Genomic DNA, 21,429 nt, shown 5'->3' with positions numbered 1-21,429 from the left:
GAAGTCAGAAAATGTGGGTGCTCCCCGCCCCAACTTGTGATGTAACCTTAAGCAAACCACTTCTCTCCAAACTCCAGTTTCTACATCTATAAAATGAGAGGGTTATACTATATGATTTCAAAGATTCTTTTTGACTCTAGCAATCAATGAGGAGTGGAATCACAGTTTCAGTATGTTTAGACTCTGTTCAGAAATGAACATTCTCCAGTTAGGGATGATGAACCATGGGGATGGTTTTTATTAAAAGGTGTTTCAGTTCTTCAGGTTGTCTGACTCTTTAGATTCAACCAATTTCCTTCATCATTTAAGATAGATCTTAGAAGTTTCTCTGTGCTTCTAAGTTGAAATAAAGATGACTTTCAATAAGTTTTCTTAAGAGGAAAAATGAGTGGAGAAATTAGAAAATATATACTATACTAAATTTAATCAAATGGATCTGTGATTTCAGCAACTGGAAAATCTCTTCATTGGTGTAGATGAAACAACAATTCTGCCATCCAGTTTGACTTTTGTTCATTTCTCATTTCCATTGTCCACTTAAATTTTTCAGAGAGCATTTAGTATAGTTTGGTAGAATAGAATATTATATGCCTTTGATTCAGATAGATATTGCAGTCATTAAAAAACTTTACTCCTTGGTATACCATCTATCTATGTATCTATCTATCTATCCATCCATCCATATGCTCATCTACCCATCTATCCATCCATCCATCCATCTCTTTATTATCTATCATCTGTCTCCCTTCCTATCTTATATCTTTTAATTTATTCCATTTTTCATATTATTTCATCTTTGTGGGGAACAACTACTATAGAAACTCCTGTTACTGTAAAGAAGATTACCAATATGCCTATAACTGATAGTCTTTGAGGAGCTTTCCTGGAGCAATGAAAAACTCAATTGTTTTCCCGCTGCCACACTTTTGGTATAGATATCAAAGGTAGGATTTGAATCAAGGTTTTCCTACCTCCAAGACAGGCTCTCTATCCTCTCTTGCATGCTGGTTCTCATATTATTCCTTATATCCAGGCATGTGTTAGAGCCTGTTTGAATCAGCTTGTGAGATCCAGAAATCCAATTGTTAAATTTGAAATGTGGGCATTTAAAATGAGAAATTGTTACAAATCAGGACTTGATTTATTATTTGGTTAGTTTTCAAGACTTAAGAAAGTGTTAAAATGCCGATTAAACTTATAAATGTGTCAAGTCTATATTCCCTATCCTCCCACCCTGGAGAGTCTGGTTGTCAAGCAATTACAAGAACACCCCAGTTTATATTCCAAAATAGAGTCATCCCTTCTGATACTGCTGCTAACTAGGGACAGTAAAGTGATTGCTATATAACTATACAGTTATGAGATTTAAAACTGAAAAGGACCTTAGAGATCTTCAATCATACATCCATTACTAGAGAATAGAAATAAATACTAGATCAAAATCATGTTATGTACATGTTGAGGACTAACTGTGCTTAGAGCATTCTTTTGCAGAAAACCCTGGTGTTCTTGCAGTTCATATTCCTTGAGAACAGGTAAAGAAAGGGAAAAGACACAGACCCTGGAAATGACTTCCGGAAATATTGGCTTATCCTCCAGGATGGTTTTTTAGGCTTTCAAATTTGGATCAAGAATAATATTGCTTGGGGGAAGCTAGGTGGTGCAGTGGATAGAGCACTGCCCCTGGATTCAGGAGTACCTGAGTTCCAATCCGGCCTCAAACACTTGACACTTACTAGCTGTGTGACCCTGGGCAAGTCATTTAACCCCAATTGCCTAATAAAAAAAAGAATAATATTGCTTAAAGTGTGCTGCCATGCCCTTCTTAGACAAATCTCATTCCAAGAAAGAACTGCTTATTCCTGGGTGATTTTAATTGAAATTTGCTTTATCATTTTAAACTAGACACATGCTTTTTCATGACCAAGATTGAAAAATGGAGCTGGTTTGAGGCATAAACTTTATTTTTCTTCTCAGGAGAGGCTTGCCAAATGCCATGGAACTCAGTGTGGATTCTGCAGTCCAGGAATGGTGATGTCCATATATACTTTACTAAGGAACCACCCAGATCCATCAACAGAGCAGTTAATGGAATTTCTTAGTGGTAAGCTTCCTCTTCCATAATAAATCAAATTCTCTTCAAATTTCTGCCTTATTATAGGAGGAACCCATAGAGTAGGAAGGACCTTTGAGACTTGGGGCACAGTGGAAAAGAATTTGAGAAGGTATCTAACCACAGATTCTGGTGTAGGACAGCTCATCATCCTCCAAGTCTGAGTTCACTGATCTTCGTGGTTTTTATGAATTGATTTTGATTTGGAAGACAAGAAATCTAAATACGAGTCAACTAAGACATTATTCTATTTGGTCATTTGGGGGATTTGTTCATTGTTAAGATAAGATATATTCAATTCTGAAAAAAGTTCTTTGACATACAGCATTTTATAATGATATGGATATATAAGGTTAGCCTTGTATTCTTTTTTTGAAACTGAGATGAAATAAGTTTGACTTATTTTGACTATGTAGACTAAGCAGACTTCTAAAGATGAAAAACTAAGAAATTTAGATGGACACACAATCTAGTCCATATGGTTTTATTGGTATTTATTTTCAATATTCATTTTTTAAAACTTTGAGTTACAAATCCTCTCCTTAGCTTTCACCTCTACACTACCCACTGAAAAGGCAAGATATATATCATTTATGCTTGTAAAATTATGCAAAACATTTCCATATGAGAAATTTTGAAAAAAAAATAAAGTGAAAAATATGTTTCAATTTGCACACAAAACTCACCTATTCTTTTTCTGGAGATGGATAGAATTTTTCACCAAGGGTTCCTTGAAATTACCTTGGATCATTGTCTTGATAAGGCTAGTGAAGTCTTTCACAGATGGTCATCATTATAATATTGCTGTTACTGTGGATAATGTTCACCTGGTTTTTCTCACCTTACTTTGCATCTGTCCATACAAGTCTTCCCTGGTTTTTCTGAAAACATTCTGTTTAATCATATAGCACCATAGTTTCATCACAATAATATGCCACAACTTGTTCAGACATTCCACAATTGATGAGCATTCCTTAAATTTCCAATTCTTAGCCACCACAAAAAGAGCTGCCTCAATGTTTTTGTACATATAAATCCTTTTTCACTTCCTTTGATCTCTTTGGAATGCAGACCTAGGTATAATATTGTGGAATCAAAAGGAATGCACAGTTTTATAGCTCTTTTGCTATAAGTCCAAATTCTTTGCCAGAATATTTGGTCTAGTTCACAAGTACACTAACAGTGCATTAATGTTCCAATTTTTCTAAATTTTCTCCAGCATTTGAGATTTTCCTTTCTTGTGATGTTAACTCATTTTATAGGTGGGACATTAGAGGTGTTTTAACTTGCATCTCTCTAATTAGCCTTGATAGAGAACATTTTTATGTGGCTATTGATAACTGTCATTTCTTCTTCTGAAAACTATCTATTTATGTCCTTTGACCACTTATCCATTGGGGACTGGCTCATGTTTTTAGAAATTTGGCTCATTTCCCTATATATTTGAAAACAAGTTCATTTCTAGAAAAATTTGTAAAATTCCCCTTTCCTTATGCTTAACTGATTTCCTTTTAATAGTAACTGGATTACTTTTGTTTGTGTGAAAAATGTTAGTTTTGTATAATCAAAATTATATATTTCGGGGGCAGCTAGATGGCGCAGTGGTAAAGCACCAGCCCTGTATTCAGGAGTACCTGAGTTCAAATCCGGCCTCAGACACTTGACACTTACTAGCTGTGTGACCCTGGGCAAGTCACTTAACCCTCATTGCCCTGCAAAACAAAAAAACAAACAAAAATTTATATATTTCACTTCACATGATCCTTTCTGTCTCTTCTATGAACATCAAATCTGCAGGTATCCATAGATGTGACAGTGTCAGGAAAATTTTTAAATCTGATGGTAGAACGAAAACAACAAAGTTTCCAGGCTGAAGCAAATAGGTTTATTGAGAGAGGGTTAGTCCCCCAACAAAGCCAATAGGTTTATTGAGAGGGTTTTAGCCTCCCAATAAATCCGGTCATCCAGGCATTGGGCCTGAAAGACCCAGAATTACAAAATCCATGGGTTTATATACCCTTCCAAAGTTACACTTGTACAGTATTATATCATTAGTTGTACTTCTAAAATTAAAACATATTCTTAGGAAATATGAGGAACTACCTAAATGACTATAAATGTCAGCATTATGATGACAATAGGGTGGGTCATTGTTAGGCCACTGGTCAGCAGCGTGAACTCTCTCTTTTTTTTTTTTTTAAGTGAGGCAATTGGGGTTAAGTGACTTGCCCAGGGTCACACAGCTAGTAAGTGTTAAGTGTCTGAGGCCGGATTTGAAGTCAGGTACTCCTGACTCCAGGGCTGGTGCTCTATCCACTGCGCCACCTAGCTGCCCCGTGAATTCTCTATAGGAAAGTATGTCACTCGTGATTATTAAAATATAGCATTGCTGACTACTAGATCTTGTGATATTACCTAATGCTTGACATTGGAAAATTAGGAAATATGGGAAAAGACTTAACCTTTTAACCTTATGCAATCTATATTAGATAGAATAAATCACAATTTTTTAGTTAATATATTGATTATTATCTTAACCAAATCACTTATAACTATAGTAAATCTCTTATAACTAAGGGATGGGGAAAATCTCACAACAGGTAAAATGTTCCACATTCCTCTAATTTACATATGATATCCCCTTTACTAATTTTAACTTTATTTTGGTATATTGTGTGAGATCTGCCACTCTATTTCTTTTTTTATTTCTTTTTTTTTGGTGAGGCAATCGGGGTTAAGTGACTTGCATAGGGTCACACAGCCAGTAAGTGTCAAGTGTCTGAGGTTGGATTTGAACTCAGGTCTTCCTGACTCCAGGGCTGGTGCTCTATCCACTGTGCTACCTAGCTGCCCCTCTATTTATTCATAAATTGACTTTCCTTGATCTATTTTCCAGGTTAGGGTTTCTTTTTTCTTCCCAAATTATACATATCACATTTCCTTTTATCTTTTCACTTTTTTCTTAGTTTTTTTGTTTCAGGATGTCTCAGGAGTTATTAGCTTCCACTGCCCAATTCTAATTTTTAAGGAATTATTTTCTTCACTGAGCTTTTGTACCTCCATTTCCATTTTCCAATCCTGCTTTCTAAGGGCTTATTTTCATCAGTGAAGTTTTGTACTTCTTTTTCTATTTGGCCAATTCTGCTCTTTTACTGATTTGCAATCTTTTTATAATTTTCTTACATCACCCTCATTTCTTTTCCATTTTTTCCTCTACCACTTTGACGTTAAAAATCATTTTTAGCACTTTCCAGAGTTCTTGTTGGGCTTATGTCCAAATTACATGTTTTTTTTTTTCTTTGAGGCTTGCTTGATATTTTGACATCATTCCTTTCCTTTAAATTTGTGTCTTGGGGCAGCTAAAGAGTGCAGTGGATAGAGCCCTGGAGTCAGGAGTACCTGAGTTCAAATCCAGCCTCAGACACTTAACACTTACTAGCTGTGTGACCCTGGGCAAGTCACTTAACCCCAATTGCCTCACTTAAAAAACAAACAAACAAACAAAACAAAACAAATTTGTGTCTTGATCTTCCAAGCCACCATGGTATAGATTTTGTGATTAGCTGCTTCTTCTTCTTCTTCTTCTTCTTCTTCTTCTTCTTCCTCCTCCTCCTCCTCCTCCTCCTCCTGCTACCCATTTTTCAAGGCTCTTTCTTGATGTTTAACTATATGTTAAAGCTGGGCTCTGTTCCTGGAGTGGAGCAGGAAGGCACTGTCTCAGGCTTCAGGCTTTTTCTTCACTTCTGATTTCAGAGCTTGTTCTCAAGGTTTGGAATTTTTAGTGCTTCCAAGTGGCATTATGTGGGAAGAGGCATAGTCACTGCTCACTTGGTCTGCTCTCTGGTACTTACCAAAGAAAGACCCCTATTCTTTTATAATCACAAGTGATACTATTCCTCAGGATCCATTATATCTCATGACAGAAAGTAATACTCTTCACCTAAGAACTGTGACCAACAATTGAGTATGGATAGTGAAGCTACCAAACAGAATGCATTTCTATGCCCAGTGCCAGCACAGGGGTCCCCTGTAATCTATTTCTGATTGATTTTCCAATTCTATTACTATCTTTGGATTGAGAGCTCCAGAAGGTGCTGTTGCTGTCACCATTGCCAAGGTCCTCAGCTGGTGTACTTCTATGTGTACTCTGTTCTAGACTCCACCTCTTTGTCACAGACCTTTTCTTCCAACCTCCTAAGTTGTCTTGGGCTGATTTTTTATTGCCTCTGCTGCTCTAGAATTTGAACTGATGTGTTATTTTAAAGTTCTTTGGAGCAGAATGTTGGGAGAGTTTGGCTGTAGTGCTTATTCTATGACACTAACTTAGTTCTGACTCTCCATATATTTTTTGGGGGGTGCAATGAGGGTCAAGTGACTTGCCCAGGGTTACACAGCTAGTAAGTGTCATGACTGAGGCTGGATTTGAACTCAGGTCCTCCTGAATCCAGGACTGGTGCTTTATCCACTGCACCATATAGCTGCCCCCTCCATATCCTTTTATAAATAAAGGGATATTCTTTATTAAAATAGTTTAAAATGTTAATTAAATAACCATACTCACCTTTATATGCATTTTAAAATAAAACATATAGATCAGCATTTAAAGAACTCTGAAGTATAGTCAGCTACTTCCAAACAATACATTTTTATGAATTATTACTTAATCTAATACCGACTTTCTTCTTGAGGAGTATATGGAAAATAGTCCTAAAACCATTCTGAGTCATTTCTTAGTGTCAAAAGACTCAAGATTATATATTTTGATACTAAGTACTTGTCTTCACAGGCCTTTAGAAGTGCTTTGACACTGGAGAAATACTTTGTCCAAAAAAAAAGCTTTAAAGTAGTTAGCCTTTAACCTATTAAAAGACATCATAGAGATGTTAATTGCCTTCTCAAGACTTTTTTCCCTCTACAATCACTATTGATATTAAATATTTCTCTTTCCTTTTTTGTGTGTAATGTTGATAATATTTATCTCCTCCAAGGAAAAGATATAATTGAATTGTTATTATCTAATATATCTGTCTGTGTATGCATAGTAATTTTTAAAGTTTATGTTAACTGTAAAGATATTCCATATCAAATTACTAAATATTAGTCAGTAGAATTATCAGCCTAGTAATTTTCAGCAAATGTAAGGCTTTCCAAACCACTAAGATCCTTTTTTTTCTTTTGAATTAAAGAAAGTTCCTTTTTCAATTTTTATTGAGATTTTTCAATTTTATTTTTGCACCACCTTCATTTCTGAATATATAGTTCTCCACCTTGTTAGTCATCCCATTTATCATAGAATAAAACAATTAGGGAAGAAAACAGTTGAATTAAGTCTGATAGTATATACAATATTCCTCACTCATAGTCCTCTACCCTTTAAAAGATAAGAAGATAGTGACTGTTTCTTTATTAAATGAGTTATCTGAATGCTTTAGAGACAGGATATCTTAAAAATGTAACTAAACTAGTTTCCTCATGGGTTCCATTGACTACCCATAAATTTTTGCCATTTAAATCAATATATATTTATTGAGCAACTATTATCCATCCAAGACAATCCACTAAATAGTGTGAGGAAGACCAAACAATGTGAAAGACAAGTAAACTGTCTTTTATTTCCATGTAACTATGTTAGGGAAATAAGGGATATACAAAAAATAACTTACAAATACAAGTACTAAGTGATAACCCCATATATGCGGTACAAACAATATGCTGTATAGTACATAGGAAGGAAAGATAACTTCAAAACAATCTTATTAGAAAAGACTTCACAGAAAAGATAAACTTTTATCTGGGCCATGGAGGATGACTAGTGTCTCAAGAAATTGAGAGAAAAGAGATGTTATTTTAGGAAAAGATAAGGGTAAAGGAATGAAAACAGATATCTATATCTACATCATCTATATTCATGTTGTCTATATGACTATCACTATTTCTGTCTTATCTCCAATCTCTATCACTCTGTCTGTAACTCTCTACTTCTGTTTTTGTCTCTCTTCCTAGCTATATCATCTATATCTCTAGCTAATCTAATAATATGTCCATCTCTCTCTCTCTCTCTCTCTCTCTCTCTCTCTCTCTCTCTCTCTCTCTCTCTCTCTCTCTCTCTCTCTCCCTCCCTCCTTCCCTCCCTCTCTTGTGAACACAGAAACAATTTTACTTAAGAAGTTAAATGTAGAAGAGCAGTGAGAAATAAGGTTTCAAGGAGAAGTTGAGACTACAATGGACAGAGCTTTTGTGGGAAGGTTTTGTTTTATTTTGATTTGTGATTTTATCAATCTGAGGAACTCTCGTGAAAATTCCTTTCATAAATGTAGATCAGCATCACATATACACATTATGATATTAGATAGCTGCTTGGAATACTGAGAAGTTGTTTCTTGTCATCATCACATAACTAATATGTGTCAGAGGCAAGATGTGAACTCAGATCTTCTTGCCTTCAAGGAAGACCCTCTATACACTATGACACTTTCACTCTCGTTTTTATAGTATAAATGGAAGAAAAATGTACAAAGTAGGAAGAACAAAACAATTCCTACTCACAATAAGCTTACATTCTAATGGGGGAGACAACAACCACACATGAAAATATATACATCATAAATATAAATATATACAAAGATGCTAAATAAAAGGTAGCTTGGGAGGGAGAGCACCAGGAATTGGGAGCACGGGGGTCTAAAAAAGTTTCATGCAGAAGATGGTGTCTAAGCCACATCTTAAAGGAAACAAAGGAACTGCTAGGCATTGATTAAACACTACAAAAGCAGAAAGACAGAATATAGATTATGTTGTATGAGGAACAGAAAGAAGCTCAGTTTAGCAAGATAATAGAATGCAGGAAAGAGAGTAGTGGCCAATAAGCCTGGAAAAAATTGGGGCCAGCTTGTGAATGGCTTTAAAGGCTAAACAGAAACATTTATATTGGATTCTAGAGTGAATAGGAATCCACTGGCATTGGTTGAGTGGAGGAGTCACATGGTCAGATATGCACTTCAAGTAGATTATTTTAGCAGGAAATGTTTGAATGGACTGAAGTGGCAGCTGACATGGGACAGAGAGATCAATTAGGAGGTGGTTGCAATAATTCATTTGAGAGATGACAAGACCCCGAACTAATGTAATAACTGTGTGAATGAAATGGGGTGATCTTATATGATAGATGTTGAAAGGGTAAAAATGGCAAGATCTGACAACTAATTGGATGAGGAATTCAGGATAATACTTAAATGATGAACTCGACACCCTGGAAGGGTAGTGGCACCTTTGGTGGAAATAGGATAGTTTGGAAAAGGGGAAGATTTAAAGGGAACAGATTTCTGTTCAGTGTTAGATATATTATGCTTAACATATCCTTAAGACAACTAGCTTGCAACATCCAGTCAGTGATGAGGGACTGAAACTGTTGGAAGATTCCATGGCTGGATAAAAAACAACAAAACCCCCAAACAAACAAACACCAGTCATGAGTCTGTGTGTGTGTGTGTGTGTGTATGTATATATACACACACACACACACACACATATATACATATATACACAGATATATATGTGTATGTATGTATATGCATAGGCACACATGTTTATAATACCTATATATAGAGCCTTTACACTTAGAAATACATGTATATATACATACACATATTTATATGTATGTATATATGTGTATCTATAAATCATTTCAAGAGAACTTATGAGGCCACAAAAGAGTATAAATTGAGAAGATAAAGAGTCTAAAGATACAACTTTGGGAAACATTCACAGGGGAAGAAATGTATTGTGGATGTTGAGATCTGCTTGTAATGAGTATATCAGCATTCAGAAATCCTTAAAGTGTAACAGTTCTTATAAATGGGATATCTTGGGTGCAGCTACATGGTGCAGTGGATAGAGTACTGGTCCTGGATTTAGGAGGACCTGAGTTAAAATCCAGCCTCAGACACTTGACACTTGCTAGCTGTGTGACCCTGGGCAAGTCACTTAACCCCAGTTACCTCACCAAAAAAAAAAAAATGGCACATCTTGCAGATTTTAGGAAATGTGAAATTTTTTTTACCATTCTATTCATTCTACTAATATGAGATAAGAGATAAGATGGCATGTTTATTTTTTATTCCATAAAATATGTCATTATTACAAATATATATTACTAATAGCTTTGGGCTTTACATTTCCTTGCTTCTTCCAGAGAGTCATCCCGTGGAGCAAAGAATAAAAAAAGAGGGAGGAAATACTAGCAAAACTAATCAATACATCAAAAAATTCTGGTATTACATTCAGATTTCCATACCTAAACATACTTCCTCCTTATTCAGGTAATCTGTGCCGATGTACTGGATACCGACCGATTATAGAAAGTGGGAGGACTTTCTGTGAGGTAAGTAAAATAAAGGTGTATGAATGAAGACAAGGAAGATATGTTAAGTTTTAAATAAGTAAATTTTTACATATAGAGTGATATATCTCTGGAGTTGTCCTGTAAGACCCAGCTTGAGTCAGATGACAATTATAGCATATATTTTCTAAAGGAAGTAATTAATAAATATGTCTTTAGTCAAAGGAAGGCTTAAAATACTATATGTATTTAACCCTCATTGCCTTGCAAAAACAAAAAACAAAACAAAACAAAACATTTCTGGGGCAGATAGGTGGCACAGTAGATAAAGCACTGACCCTGGATTCAGGAGGACATGAGTTTAAATCTGACCTCAGACACTTGACACTTACTGGCTGTGTGACCCTGGGTGAGTCACTTAACCCTCATTGCCCTGATTTAAAAAAAAAAGAGAAGAAAAATGTTATATGTACTTAACTTTTAAATCTCAAATTATGTTCCATTATTAATACTACAAAAATCTTAGCAATTAAAAGCCTTTACTATCCCTTTACATACAGTTACAGTTAATAAAAGCTTCTTTGTTTTGTTATTACTATCATAAGATTTACTACCAAATCAATTACTATCATAAGATGTACTACCAAATCAATAGAAAATAATGGGAATTATTAGACTTTTTCACTTTGAGTGCCCTCATTTAGCCTCTAAAATAGGTTCCCCTATTGTATAGTGAGTATTCTCATAAAAAGAGCATTGTTTTTGCCTTAAAGGAGGGCATATTGTGTAATACCCTTGGACATGAAAAGGAAAATAGCCAGTCAATAAGCATTTATTAAGCACCTATGTGACAGGCACTATGCTGTTTGGGATAAAAAAGGTCAAAAGATGATAGAATGTAAGCTCCTGGAAGTCTTGGACTATTGGTTTCTTTGAACATCAACACTAGCATAGTGTTTGGCTCTTAGTAGGTACTTACTACATGCTTTTTGAATGAATGACAAACCAAATTAATTTTCTTTATAATTGAGGTCACTGATTTATTCCACAATCTACACTGTGCAATTAATTCAGTTGACTGCTGGGGATAAGAAGATAAATAAAACAGATCCTTCTTACAAGGAGCTTACTTGGTCTAGTGGGACAACCCCCCCCCCCAACCCCATCAAATAATTTCTCTATGATTGAATTATCAAAATGATTGTCCTACCTTCATCTTATGAGTATAGGAGTGACTATAATAAAGGATGAGTTGCCTTTTGCTTCTGTGAGAATGTTGTGGCAGTCATAAACTGAGTAAAGTAATTACTTGAAAAACTATTAATTGTATTGTTTGTTGTAGATTTTAAAAAATGCACATTTTTATTGGGACCAGGTCAAGACTCACTTCCCTCAAGAACATTTCCTTAGAGAATTGTACTCTACTCAGACCAGTCCATTATTGTCTTCTTTCATCACTTAGAGATTCCTCTGCATGGTACCATCACAGATATTTTTGTTTCTTCATCATAGTTTCTAGTTTTTTTTTCCATTTTTGTGAGCCTTCTGTCTCCTTTTCCCATTCCCCACTCCTCACTGTAAGTAACTTGAGGACAGAGATCACATCTACTTCTTCTGTACTTCCTATGGGACCTTGTATAAGCCTGGACACATACTAGATCCTCCATAAACTCCTGCAGAGTTAACACAGGAACATATTTCTAAAGGATGTCATTTCCATAGGAATCAACTGTTTGTCAACTTCAAGGAACAGGAAAATGTTGCATGGATCAAGAGGAAAATCAGTTTTCCCTGGATAAAGAGGAAAAAGTATGTCATGAATTTCACTCCCAATTTGTGGTTAATTTGATGATCAATGAATTACATAAATCCATATGAATTTTATTTTGCTTCCTTCAATGATTAAAGTATGTGGTAACAAAAAAAAGTAGAGCATAGTCTTCCAAATAGTTCCCCAAAGGAACCAGACCACAGTTGACCATGCTTCTGGGGTTCGGGGGAAGGATGGGACTAGCGGTTAGGGGTAAAGCATTCTGTAGGGTAAAGATCATGATTTCTCTCTTCTTGTAATTGGATCCCTTTATTCCATAAAACATTCATTTAATGAAATTAAATTTGGTTTGTTTTTGAGATGTGTACCAAGCTGTATGATGAAAGTGAATTCCGGCCCTTTGATCCATCCCAGGAGCCTATATTTCCACCTGAGCTAATAGTAAGATATATTAATTTTGTTTTCTATGATGATTATATGAACATAGAAGGAAACATTAACTACTGCTTATTTATCATGCTACTCATACTAAAAAATTAATAAACATCAGAACATAACAGTCAAGTTCCATGCTCCCAAATGTTCAACCAGGTGAGTTCTTAGAGGGTTTGGTTAAGCTCTACTTTAAAGAACAGGGATATGACATGAAGGAAAGGGAAATGACCTGGAATTCTGAAGACACAGGTTCAAGGTCTGGATCTACCACTTATTAGTTCATTTAGGCAAATCCTTTAACTTCCAGGAATCTTAATTTTTAAAAAAATGGTGCAGCTTCCTTCTTCCATCTGCAGTGATGGTTTTAGAGTGGTGGAAGAGGGGACCAAAGGTGAGAAGAGTTTTTAATCAGACTATAAATACACTTAGCTGTTGGTATTTTAAAGATGAGATTCTTTTACAAAGAATTACTACACAGTGAACATTCTGCTAAATTAACTAACTCATGACAATCATAACAATTACGGTAAAGTGTAACATCCTCCTCCCCATCCCTCAGGCTTACAACATAGGAGCCATCTTGGGTTCCTCTCATTTCTCTCGTCCCTCATATCCAAACTGTTACCAAGGCCTGTCAATTTCATCTTTGCAACAACTCTGAAATATGCTGTTCTCTCCTCTGACACTGTCACCACTCAAGTGCAGGCCCTCCTCACTTCTCTTCTTGACTATTGCAGTAGCCTGCTGGTGGTGAGTCTTCCTGCCTCATCTTTCTCTCTACTCCAATCTACTGTTCATTCAGCCACTAAAGTGATTTTCCTAAAATGCAGGTTTGATCATGTCACACATTCTCCCCCATCCCTTACTCTTTAAACTCCAGTGACTTCCTATTCCCTCCAGGAGCAAATACAAAATTCTCTGTTTGGCATTTAGACATTCTTAACCTAACCCCCTCCTACCTTTCCAGTCTTCTTATACCTTACTCCCAAACACATATTCTTCAAACTAGTGGCAATGGCCTCCTGGCTGTTCCATGAACAAGAAACTCTATCTCTCAGCTTTGGGAACTTTCTCTGCCTATCCCCCATGCCTGATATGGTCTTCCTACTTCACTCTGTCTTCTGACCTTCTTGGCTTCCTGTACATCCTAACTAAAACCATACCTTCTACAGGAAGCTTTCTGTAATCCCTCTTAATTTCAGTTCTTTCCCTCTTTTAATTATTTACTATTTATCCTGTGTCTGACATGAGTGACCCTGGACCCTGCATGTTTAAGGCAATTGGACAAGTCATTTAACCTGATTGCATTAAACATGCAGGGCCACCTTTAGTTGTCTTGATGTATATCTTGCCACTGGACCAGATGGCTCTGGAGAAGAGTGAGGTTGGTTACCTTGCACAGTCTTTCGTCACTTAAATCCAGTTCGTTGAAAGTCATGACATCACCCCAATGTCATGGTCCTCTTTGAGAATGAAAGACAAACACCACCAACATTTATCCTGTACATAACTTGCTTTGTGTATATTTGTGTGAATGTTGTCTCTCCTATGTTTGTGTGCATGTATTGTCTTTTGCTTCTTTTTGTATCCCCAGCACTTAGCACAATGCCTGGAATACAGTAGGTACTTAAAGAATGTTTTTTGATTGATTGTCAAAAATAATAGAACATGTAAAAAGTATTTACTTTTTAAATGAAAAGAAATCTATTTTCTCTCCCATTCCCACTTTGTTTAAAAAAAGGGAAAAGAAAAACAATTTTAGTGACAAATATACAATCAAAACAAATTCCTTCATTAGCTGTGTTTAAAAATATGTCTCTTTCTGTATCCTAAATCCATCACTTCTCTTTCAAGATGGGGATACCAGAAAAAAGAAATTAAACGACTTTGCAGTCCAATGGAAGGATGGATTAAAGGTTCTTTTAGAGAGACAATGGAATTGATTTTATTAGGAGTCCAAAGGCAAAATGGGACACAATTTTATGGGATGCATAGTTAATCTTGTATGGTGTTATTCAGTAGGATAATTATTTTTGAAAAGATCACCTTCAAAATAATTGTAACTAAAGTTTCCAATGTCTTCCATAGAATATAAGGAGGTAGAGAAATTCTATGAAGAAATTGATGATACTCTCATATTTAGTCAATATATACTTTGCATTTATCTGTAGTCAAACAAGCTTGTAAGAGCAAAAAACTCAAAACCAAAATCAAATTAGAAGAGAAAATGAAAAGACCCACATAATACAACTCCAGTATGACCAAACTATTTATTTTGAACAATGAAGATAGATAAAAGAACCATCATGGGCACAGACTGTTTATTCTCTTTAATTAGGAAGCTTAAAGAGACTAGGAGCCACCTTACCAAGCAAGGATTTTACTTCTTTGACAAGGCGAGATTGTAGTCAAGGGTAACACCATTTTAGAATTTATGTTTGTTTGTAAGATATAGCAGAAAAACACAGTGGAAGATTATATAATGTATTTTCTTATAGAATAGTGAAAAGTTCTGGCAAAACTCCAAATTTTTACCATAGAGTTTTCAAGAGACTCAACTACACAAAAACATTCTTATATCTGAAAGAGGGGAGAATACCAAAAGTATGGGGAAAATCCCAGATCTTATTATTACAAAAAAGATTACTGAGGAAATATTAATTCCATTTGTTAATCTGTGCTACTAGGAATAACTACAAACCCATATGAATATTTCCCATATATATAACATATTTATGTGCTCACTCATTGATGGCATGCTTAATAACATCATAAGAAGCCTGGCATTCACAAAAAAGATTCTCTACCAGAGCACATCTTAACAATAACCCAATTGACTAAAAGGTATAAAAAAATGAAAGATACACTATGCTTATTGATTTTTTACTAGCAAAACTATTTGACTTGATTTAGGAAAAGAGCACTTTAAAGCTTTTCTTCCATTAAGCTGTCTCCTGCATATGTCAGAATTTCATAAGATTTCTGGAAACAGTTTTTTAAAGTAGTTTTGATAAGTAGATAACTCCAAAAAAATGTGGTCTTTGGCCACACTTTAGATTTAGATTTTAAATTTATTTTCAACATTCATTTTTTAAAAATTGACTTCCTTATTCTCTTTCTTCCTCTCACCACTTTCCCACCAAGGCAAGCAATATGATATCAATTATACAGGTGAAGTCAGGTAAAACTCATTTCCTTATTAGCCATGTTGCATTTTTTAAAAATCAAGAAACATAAAGAAAGTGAAAAAATATATTTCAATGTGCAACTCAAAAGTTAGTTACTTCTCTCTCTTGAGTGAATAATATATTGCATCATGGGTCCTTTGGAATCATCTTGGATCTTTGTCTTAATCTGAATAGCTAAGTCTTTCACAGAATAGCTAAATCTTTTAATATTCCTGTTACTGTTCATGATCATACTTTCAGTATTGCTGTTACAGTGTCTTCTGCTTTTGCTTACTTCACTTTGGAAAATTTCATACAATTCTCTTACTTGTGTCTGAAGCCATTCTTCTCATCATTTCTTATATCATTAACAGTATTTCATCACAATCATATATCACAACTTGTTCAGCCACTCCCCAATTGATGGTCATCCCCTCAATTTCCAATTCTGTGAAACCACAAAAAAGAGCTGCTAAAATATTTTTCGTACATATATGTCCTTTCACCTTTTCTTTGACCTTATTGGTATACAGACTTGAATGAATGAATTGTGGTCTGTACACATGGAAAGAATAATTATGACAAGGAGATAATGGATCCACTGAGGTATTAAAAAAGATGTTCCCCACTACTCTGCCCCCTTGCCCATTCTGCCCTTACCTTATCTATCCCTAGCACTGTCTTTGGTCACACAGGGCTGATATTTTAGCAAACTTCTCACAGTCTACTAAGAATCTGAACAATCTCAACTGACTCCCTAAGACCACAGCTAATAATGCACAGTAAATAAATCATTACTATATTAATGATAGGGTTGGTTTAAATGATTGCTGATTTTCCTTTCTCTAAAAACCCTGAAAGATTCAGAGTTTATAATTACAAAATGGTGTTCACTTTTTATGGCTATTTTTGCTTTAGGTTTTTGCTGAATAGCTTTACCTGAGGCTTACTCTTGAGCATTTCCTGTGCTTTGTTCCCCTCTAGAGGATGGCAGAAGATCCCCAAAAGAAAACTCTTATTTTCCATGGAGACAGGGTTATGTGGATGTCTCCTGCTAATCTGAATGAACTACTGGAGCTAAGAATGAAGTACCCTATGGCACCCCTTGTCATGGGTAACACTACAGTTGGTGAGTGGAGTCATAAAGGAATCTTTTGGCATTGAGTTCCTTGAAGAGCACCGGATTTCTTATCAATTATTAGCCCTTTTAAGGCTAGTCTTTCACTCATGAGTGATAAGCATAAGGTTGTGTAAGACAGTATTTTAAACTCCCTAGAAGGTCATAGTTAAGTAAATAGAAGTTTGTTACTTTACAATTCATAAATATGATCTTTTAGAATGGTTTGTGAGGTTTGTTTGTTTTTTGTAAATTAATACTTGAAGTCATACTCAGTTTTGGAAAATAATACAGTTTTATATATTGAATAGCTACTAAAGAAGAATATCAACTTCCTTTATTAAAACCTTTAAATGATTTTTCATTGAAGGACCAAATATGAAATTCAAAGGAGAATTCTACCCTATAATCATCTCTCCAGCTGGACTTCCAGAATTAAATTTTGTGGATTTTACAGATGATGGTAAGTATTTTATTTTTCTAGTAAGATATTAGTAATGACTATTAATGGGATCTTCATATTAGAATGTTTATATCTCACTAAAATCATCTGAATATTCAATTTATATCTCATAATTATAAAGTGACCCTTTTTAAACCCTTTCAAATTGATCCAAAAACTACAATATTGGGTATTACATTATCAAAAGTCTTCTAGATTTAGAAAAATTCTTATTCCATCAATATTTCTATACTCTATTTCTCCATCTGGCTAAACAGTTTTCAAAAATTTAAATAGGTGAAATTCATAAATGAATGGATATATGAGTGTGTGTGTGTGTGTGTGTATGATATTCTTAGAGACAGGTAAAACAGAAGAGATTAGTTTTCTTTGTTATCATTGTTTTCTTTTTAATAAGAGAAAGTACATGGCTTAACAAGCTTTAGTCAACTCTCAATTATGCCCAGGTAAATTCTCCTCATTATAAGTGTTTTTGATGTTCAGCACAAGCTTAAGGAAGGACCTTTTTCTTCTTCATTGGTCAGTGACTCAGAAAAAAATTCACTGGTTATATATACAGGACATGCCTTGTAAAAAGGCAGAACATATAAAGCTAATATTGTGCTTAGTATAAGGACTCAGTCCTATGTGTACTATTCTCTATTCCTATCTTGACAATCTGCATAATTCTATTTAATTCATCAGACACTTACAATGTACCTACGATGTGCAAGTTATGCTAGACTGTGATTATAAAGACAAAAATGAAACAGTTCCCATACTCAACCGCCTAGGTGAATTCTGAGTTTTTGCCTTAAGTATCTAATATTGTAATAGGGGGATGCAACATATACACAGTTAAGTAAATACAAAATAATTTCAAGAGAGAGGGGAAACTAACAGCTGGGAATGAACGAGAAATCAAGGAGTCTACCAACAAGCATTATTAAACACCCATTATATGAAAGGCACTGTGCCAGGCACTGGTGATATAAAATGGCTAAATAAATTGGTCTCTATCCTTAAAAATCTTACATTTTCTCAAGGAAGACAACATATACACACATATATACACAAACACACAAACACAAAATAAATAAAGTATTTTTGTTGTTGCTTATTTTATTCTTCAAGGTATTCATCCTAGGAGGATTAAGAAACGTTTTATGTACAAGATTGTACTTGGGCTACACATTATTTTTTAAAAATAAAAACAAATAAAATTCATTGATGCATAGGTACATAAACATATCCTATTCCAAAAGGCAGGCAAAACATATAAAAAATTTCTTTTTTTTTTTTAAAGGAAAAGCTCATGGCTAAATTTCAAGCTTTAGTCATCACTCAATTAGGCTCGCATAGATTATCATCATTGGGAATGGTTTCTATTATCATCATCGGCTGAATGGATAAATGATTGAATGTTTCTAGTTCAAATCATCCTCTTTTCTCCTCCCTCTCCCCCTAAAAACTTAATTTGTGGGATTTTTAGTTTCTACCATTCTAAATAAATCTGACCACTGAAAAATTTATTTATTTTAATTGCAGGTGTGACAATAGGTGCTGGTTGTAGCCTGGCTGAAATGAAAGATATTTTGACTTACACAGTTTCAAAAGAACCAAAAGAAAGGACTAAAACATACCGTGCTCTCCTAAAGCACTTGCGCACGTTGGCAGGACAGCAGATCCGGAGCATGGCTGTGGGTTCTCCGTTTTTACAGCTAGCTTTCCTACTTAGAGATATCTAGTCCTGTCAGAAAAAAGTGTTGTAACTTTTACACAAAGTCCAAGTTAGTCATGACAAGCAACCATCATGATTTCATTGGTCTTTTGCTGCCAAAGTAAGAAGTAGGAAATGTATTAGGAAAAGCACTGTCTTAAGAAATCAGAAGATTTCTGGGTTCTAATTCTAAATCTCTACGACCAACTCATCATGAAATCTTGAACAAGTCACTTCCCTTTGATGGATACTAGAAAGAACACTAACTAGAATAAGATCCCCTGAGTACAAATCCTCCTTCTGATACTTATTACCTATATTACCTTGAGCAGATGACTTAACATCCCTGGGCCTCATTTTCTTTATCTGTAAAATGCAAGGGTTGGACTAGATTATAATTGGAATATTTTCTTCTGGCTTTAGAGCTATAATTCCGTGATTCTTCTCTGGGCCTCAGTTTCCCCATTTATAAAGCAAAGTGTGTGTGTGGGAGACTAAATGATTGCTAAAGTGCTTTTCAGTTCTTAAATCTATGATTCTGTTAAATAAGGTAACATCATATTTTCATGACTTAGTAGACATGAGTCTATGTTGACAAAATCTCCTGTATAGTTGTTTTTCTTGGTCTAGCATTTTCTAGTTCGAGGCCAAGGACTAGGTATGGAAGTTGAACTCTTATTCTTTCAGTGCCCCTCTAAATAGGAGTTGGTCATTTTAGGATGTGGCATAGAAACTAGACCTTTGCTTATCCTTTTCTATAGAACAACTAGAGGACAACTAAGGGGGAGCTAGGTGGGACAGTGGACAGAGCACTGGGCCTGGAGTCATGAAGATCTGAGTTCGAATCTGGACACAGACACTAACTGTGTGACCCTGGCCAAGTCACTTAACCCCTATTTGCTTTGGTTCCTCATCTGCAAAATGGAGATACACAGGAGAAGGAAATAGCAAGCCACTCTTGTATCTTTGCCAAGAAAAATCACATGGAGTCACAAAGAAGTAGACACAAATTAATGATTGAACACCTTCTTCCAAAGGATAACTCAAGGCCCTTTAGGAATGAAAGTGACTCCCAAATTTGCTCAACAGACAGGCAGGTAATTCATTATTTCAGCAATTAAAGATGAAAATATTTATATATTTTCTTTGTATTATTTTTAGACTTTAGGGGGGCATGTGGCAAGCAAACATGATTATTCTGATATCAACCCCATTTTGGCAGCAGGCAAGGCCATCCTCAATTTAATCTCCAAAGGTAAGATACCAAACTGTTTGCTTTGTAAATGTTATTGGTAGTTAAGTAGAAACATCATAAGTTACTGAATAATAATTATCCTTTGGTCCTGAATCAGCAAATATTAAATTTAGCTTCTTTAAACAGATGAGCTCTTTGAGAGCAGGGGCTGATTTTTGCCTTTGTATGACCTCAGCTTAGCATAGTGACTGGCAGAGAGGTAGCATCTGATAAATATTTGTTGAATTGAATGGCATCAAACATTCACCTGAACTATAGACAATATCTAATCAGTTCATAAATTGTAGATGAATTATCTAAACATATGACTAATTTATTTCCATTTTCCTTTTGTATATTTAGTATCATGTAGCTATAGCTTAAACTTTGACAAAATTCCTTTGTTAAAAAAAGATATATTCGGTGTCTGGATTTTTTATTTAAAATTATTATTCCTTTTTACTTAAAAATATCTATAATTTCATTGAAATAGATTAATTCATTCTACCAACATAAATCACAACCTCTTCATGTCCTATAAAACAGTCTTTATGAGTTGCTTTAGCAAAAAACAAAATAAGTCATCTGTTGGTCAAATTTCTGGGGATGAACGTCTTTGTACAAGGGACAACAGACCTACTCAGTATACTTGTAGGCCTGTACTCAAAGTCTTTACAGTATACTAGGATCTGTCAAAACTATTATTCCTCCAGCATCACTTTCCAGAACTCTGAGTCACTTCCATATTCCAATAAGGCATCAGACCATGAGTTTATGAAAACTAAAACTTTTAGAAAAAATTTTTTTAAATTTCTAAGATTCTCAATGGGAGGCAATTTTTCTTGAAGGACTTTCCATTTGAGATGAGATAATATTTGCCAGGTACATTAATTTTTTCTCTTATTTAGCAATACATTGACCTCAGAGTAAAGATAGTATACATTTTTAAGAAATTTTAAAAATCAGATATAACAAATTCATGCTAAGGAGGATTGTAGAACAGAAAGATTTCTTTTCTTTACCTACAAGCAAATTTTTTTTTAAATTGTAGATTCAATCAATTTTATCATTATAAGGTATAGGATTCTTCAT

General features: G+C 34.9%; 1 protein-coding gene across 1 annotated transcript in view; it reads left to right on the top strand.

Annotated features, from left to right (window-relative positions):
- The window catches only part of LOC122747705 (aldehyde oxidase 4-like), a 138,978-nt gene that overhangs the window by 41,486 nt on the left and 76,063 nt on the right, over positions 1-21,429 (top strand). Inside the window, exons 4-11 of the mRNA XM_043993587.1 lie at positions 1,978-2,104; positions 10,432-10,493; positions 12,174-12,260; positions 12,583-12,663; positions 16,809-16,953; positions 17,312-17,404; positions 18,932-19,083; positions 20,265-20,358. Coding sequence (XP_043849522.1) covers positions 1,978-2,104; positions 10,432-10,493; positions 12,174-12,260; positions 12,583-12,663; positions 16,809-16,953; positions 17,312-17,404; positions 18,932-19,083; positions 20,265-20,358 — 841 coding nt within the window. The remainder of the gene's footprint in view (positions 1-1,977; positions 2,105-10,431; positions 10,494-12,173; positions 12,261-12,582; positions 12,664-16,808; positions 16,954-17,311; positions 17,405-18,931; positions 19,084-20,264; positions 20,359-21,429) is intronic.

This window comes from Dromiciops gliroides, chromosome 3 (genome assembly GCF_019393635.1).
Source record: "Dromiciops gliroides isolate mDroGli1 chromosome 3, mDroGli1.pri, whole genome shotgun sequence".
Classification (NCBI taxonomy): domain Eukaryota; kingdom Metazoa; phylum Chordata; class Mammalia; order Microbiotheria; family Microbiotheriidae; genus Dromiciops; species Dromiciops gliroides.
The sequence above is the reverse complement of the archived record's forward strand: the minus strand, read 5'-3'. Positions and strand labels throughout refer to the sequence as shown.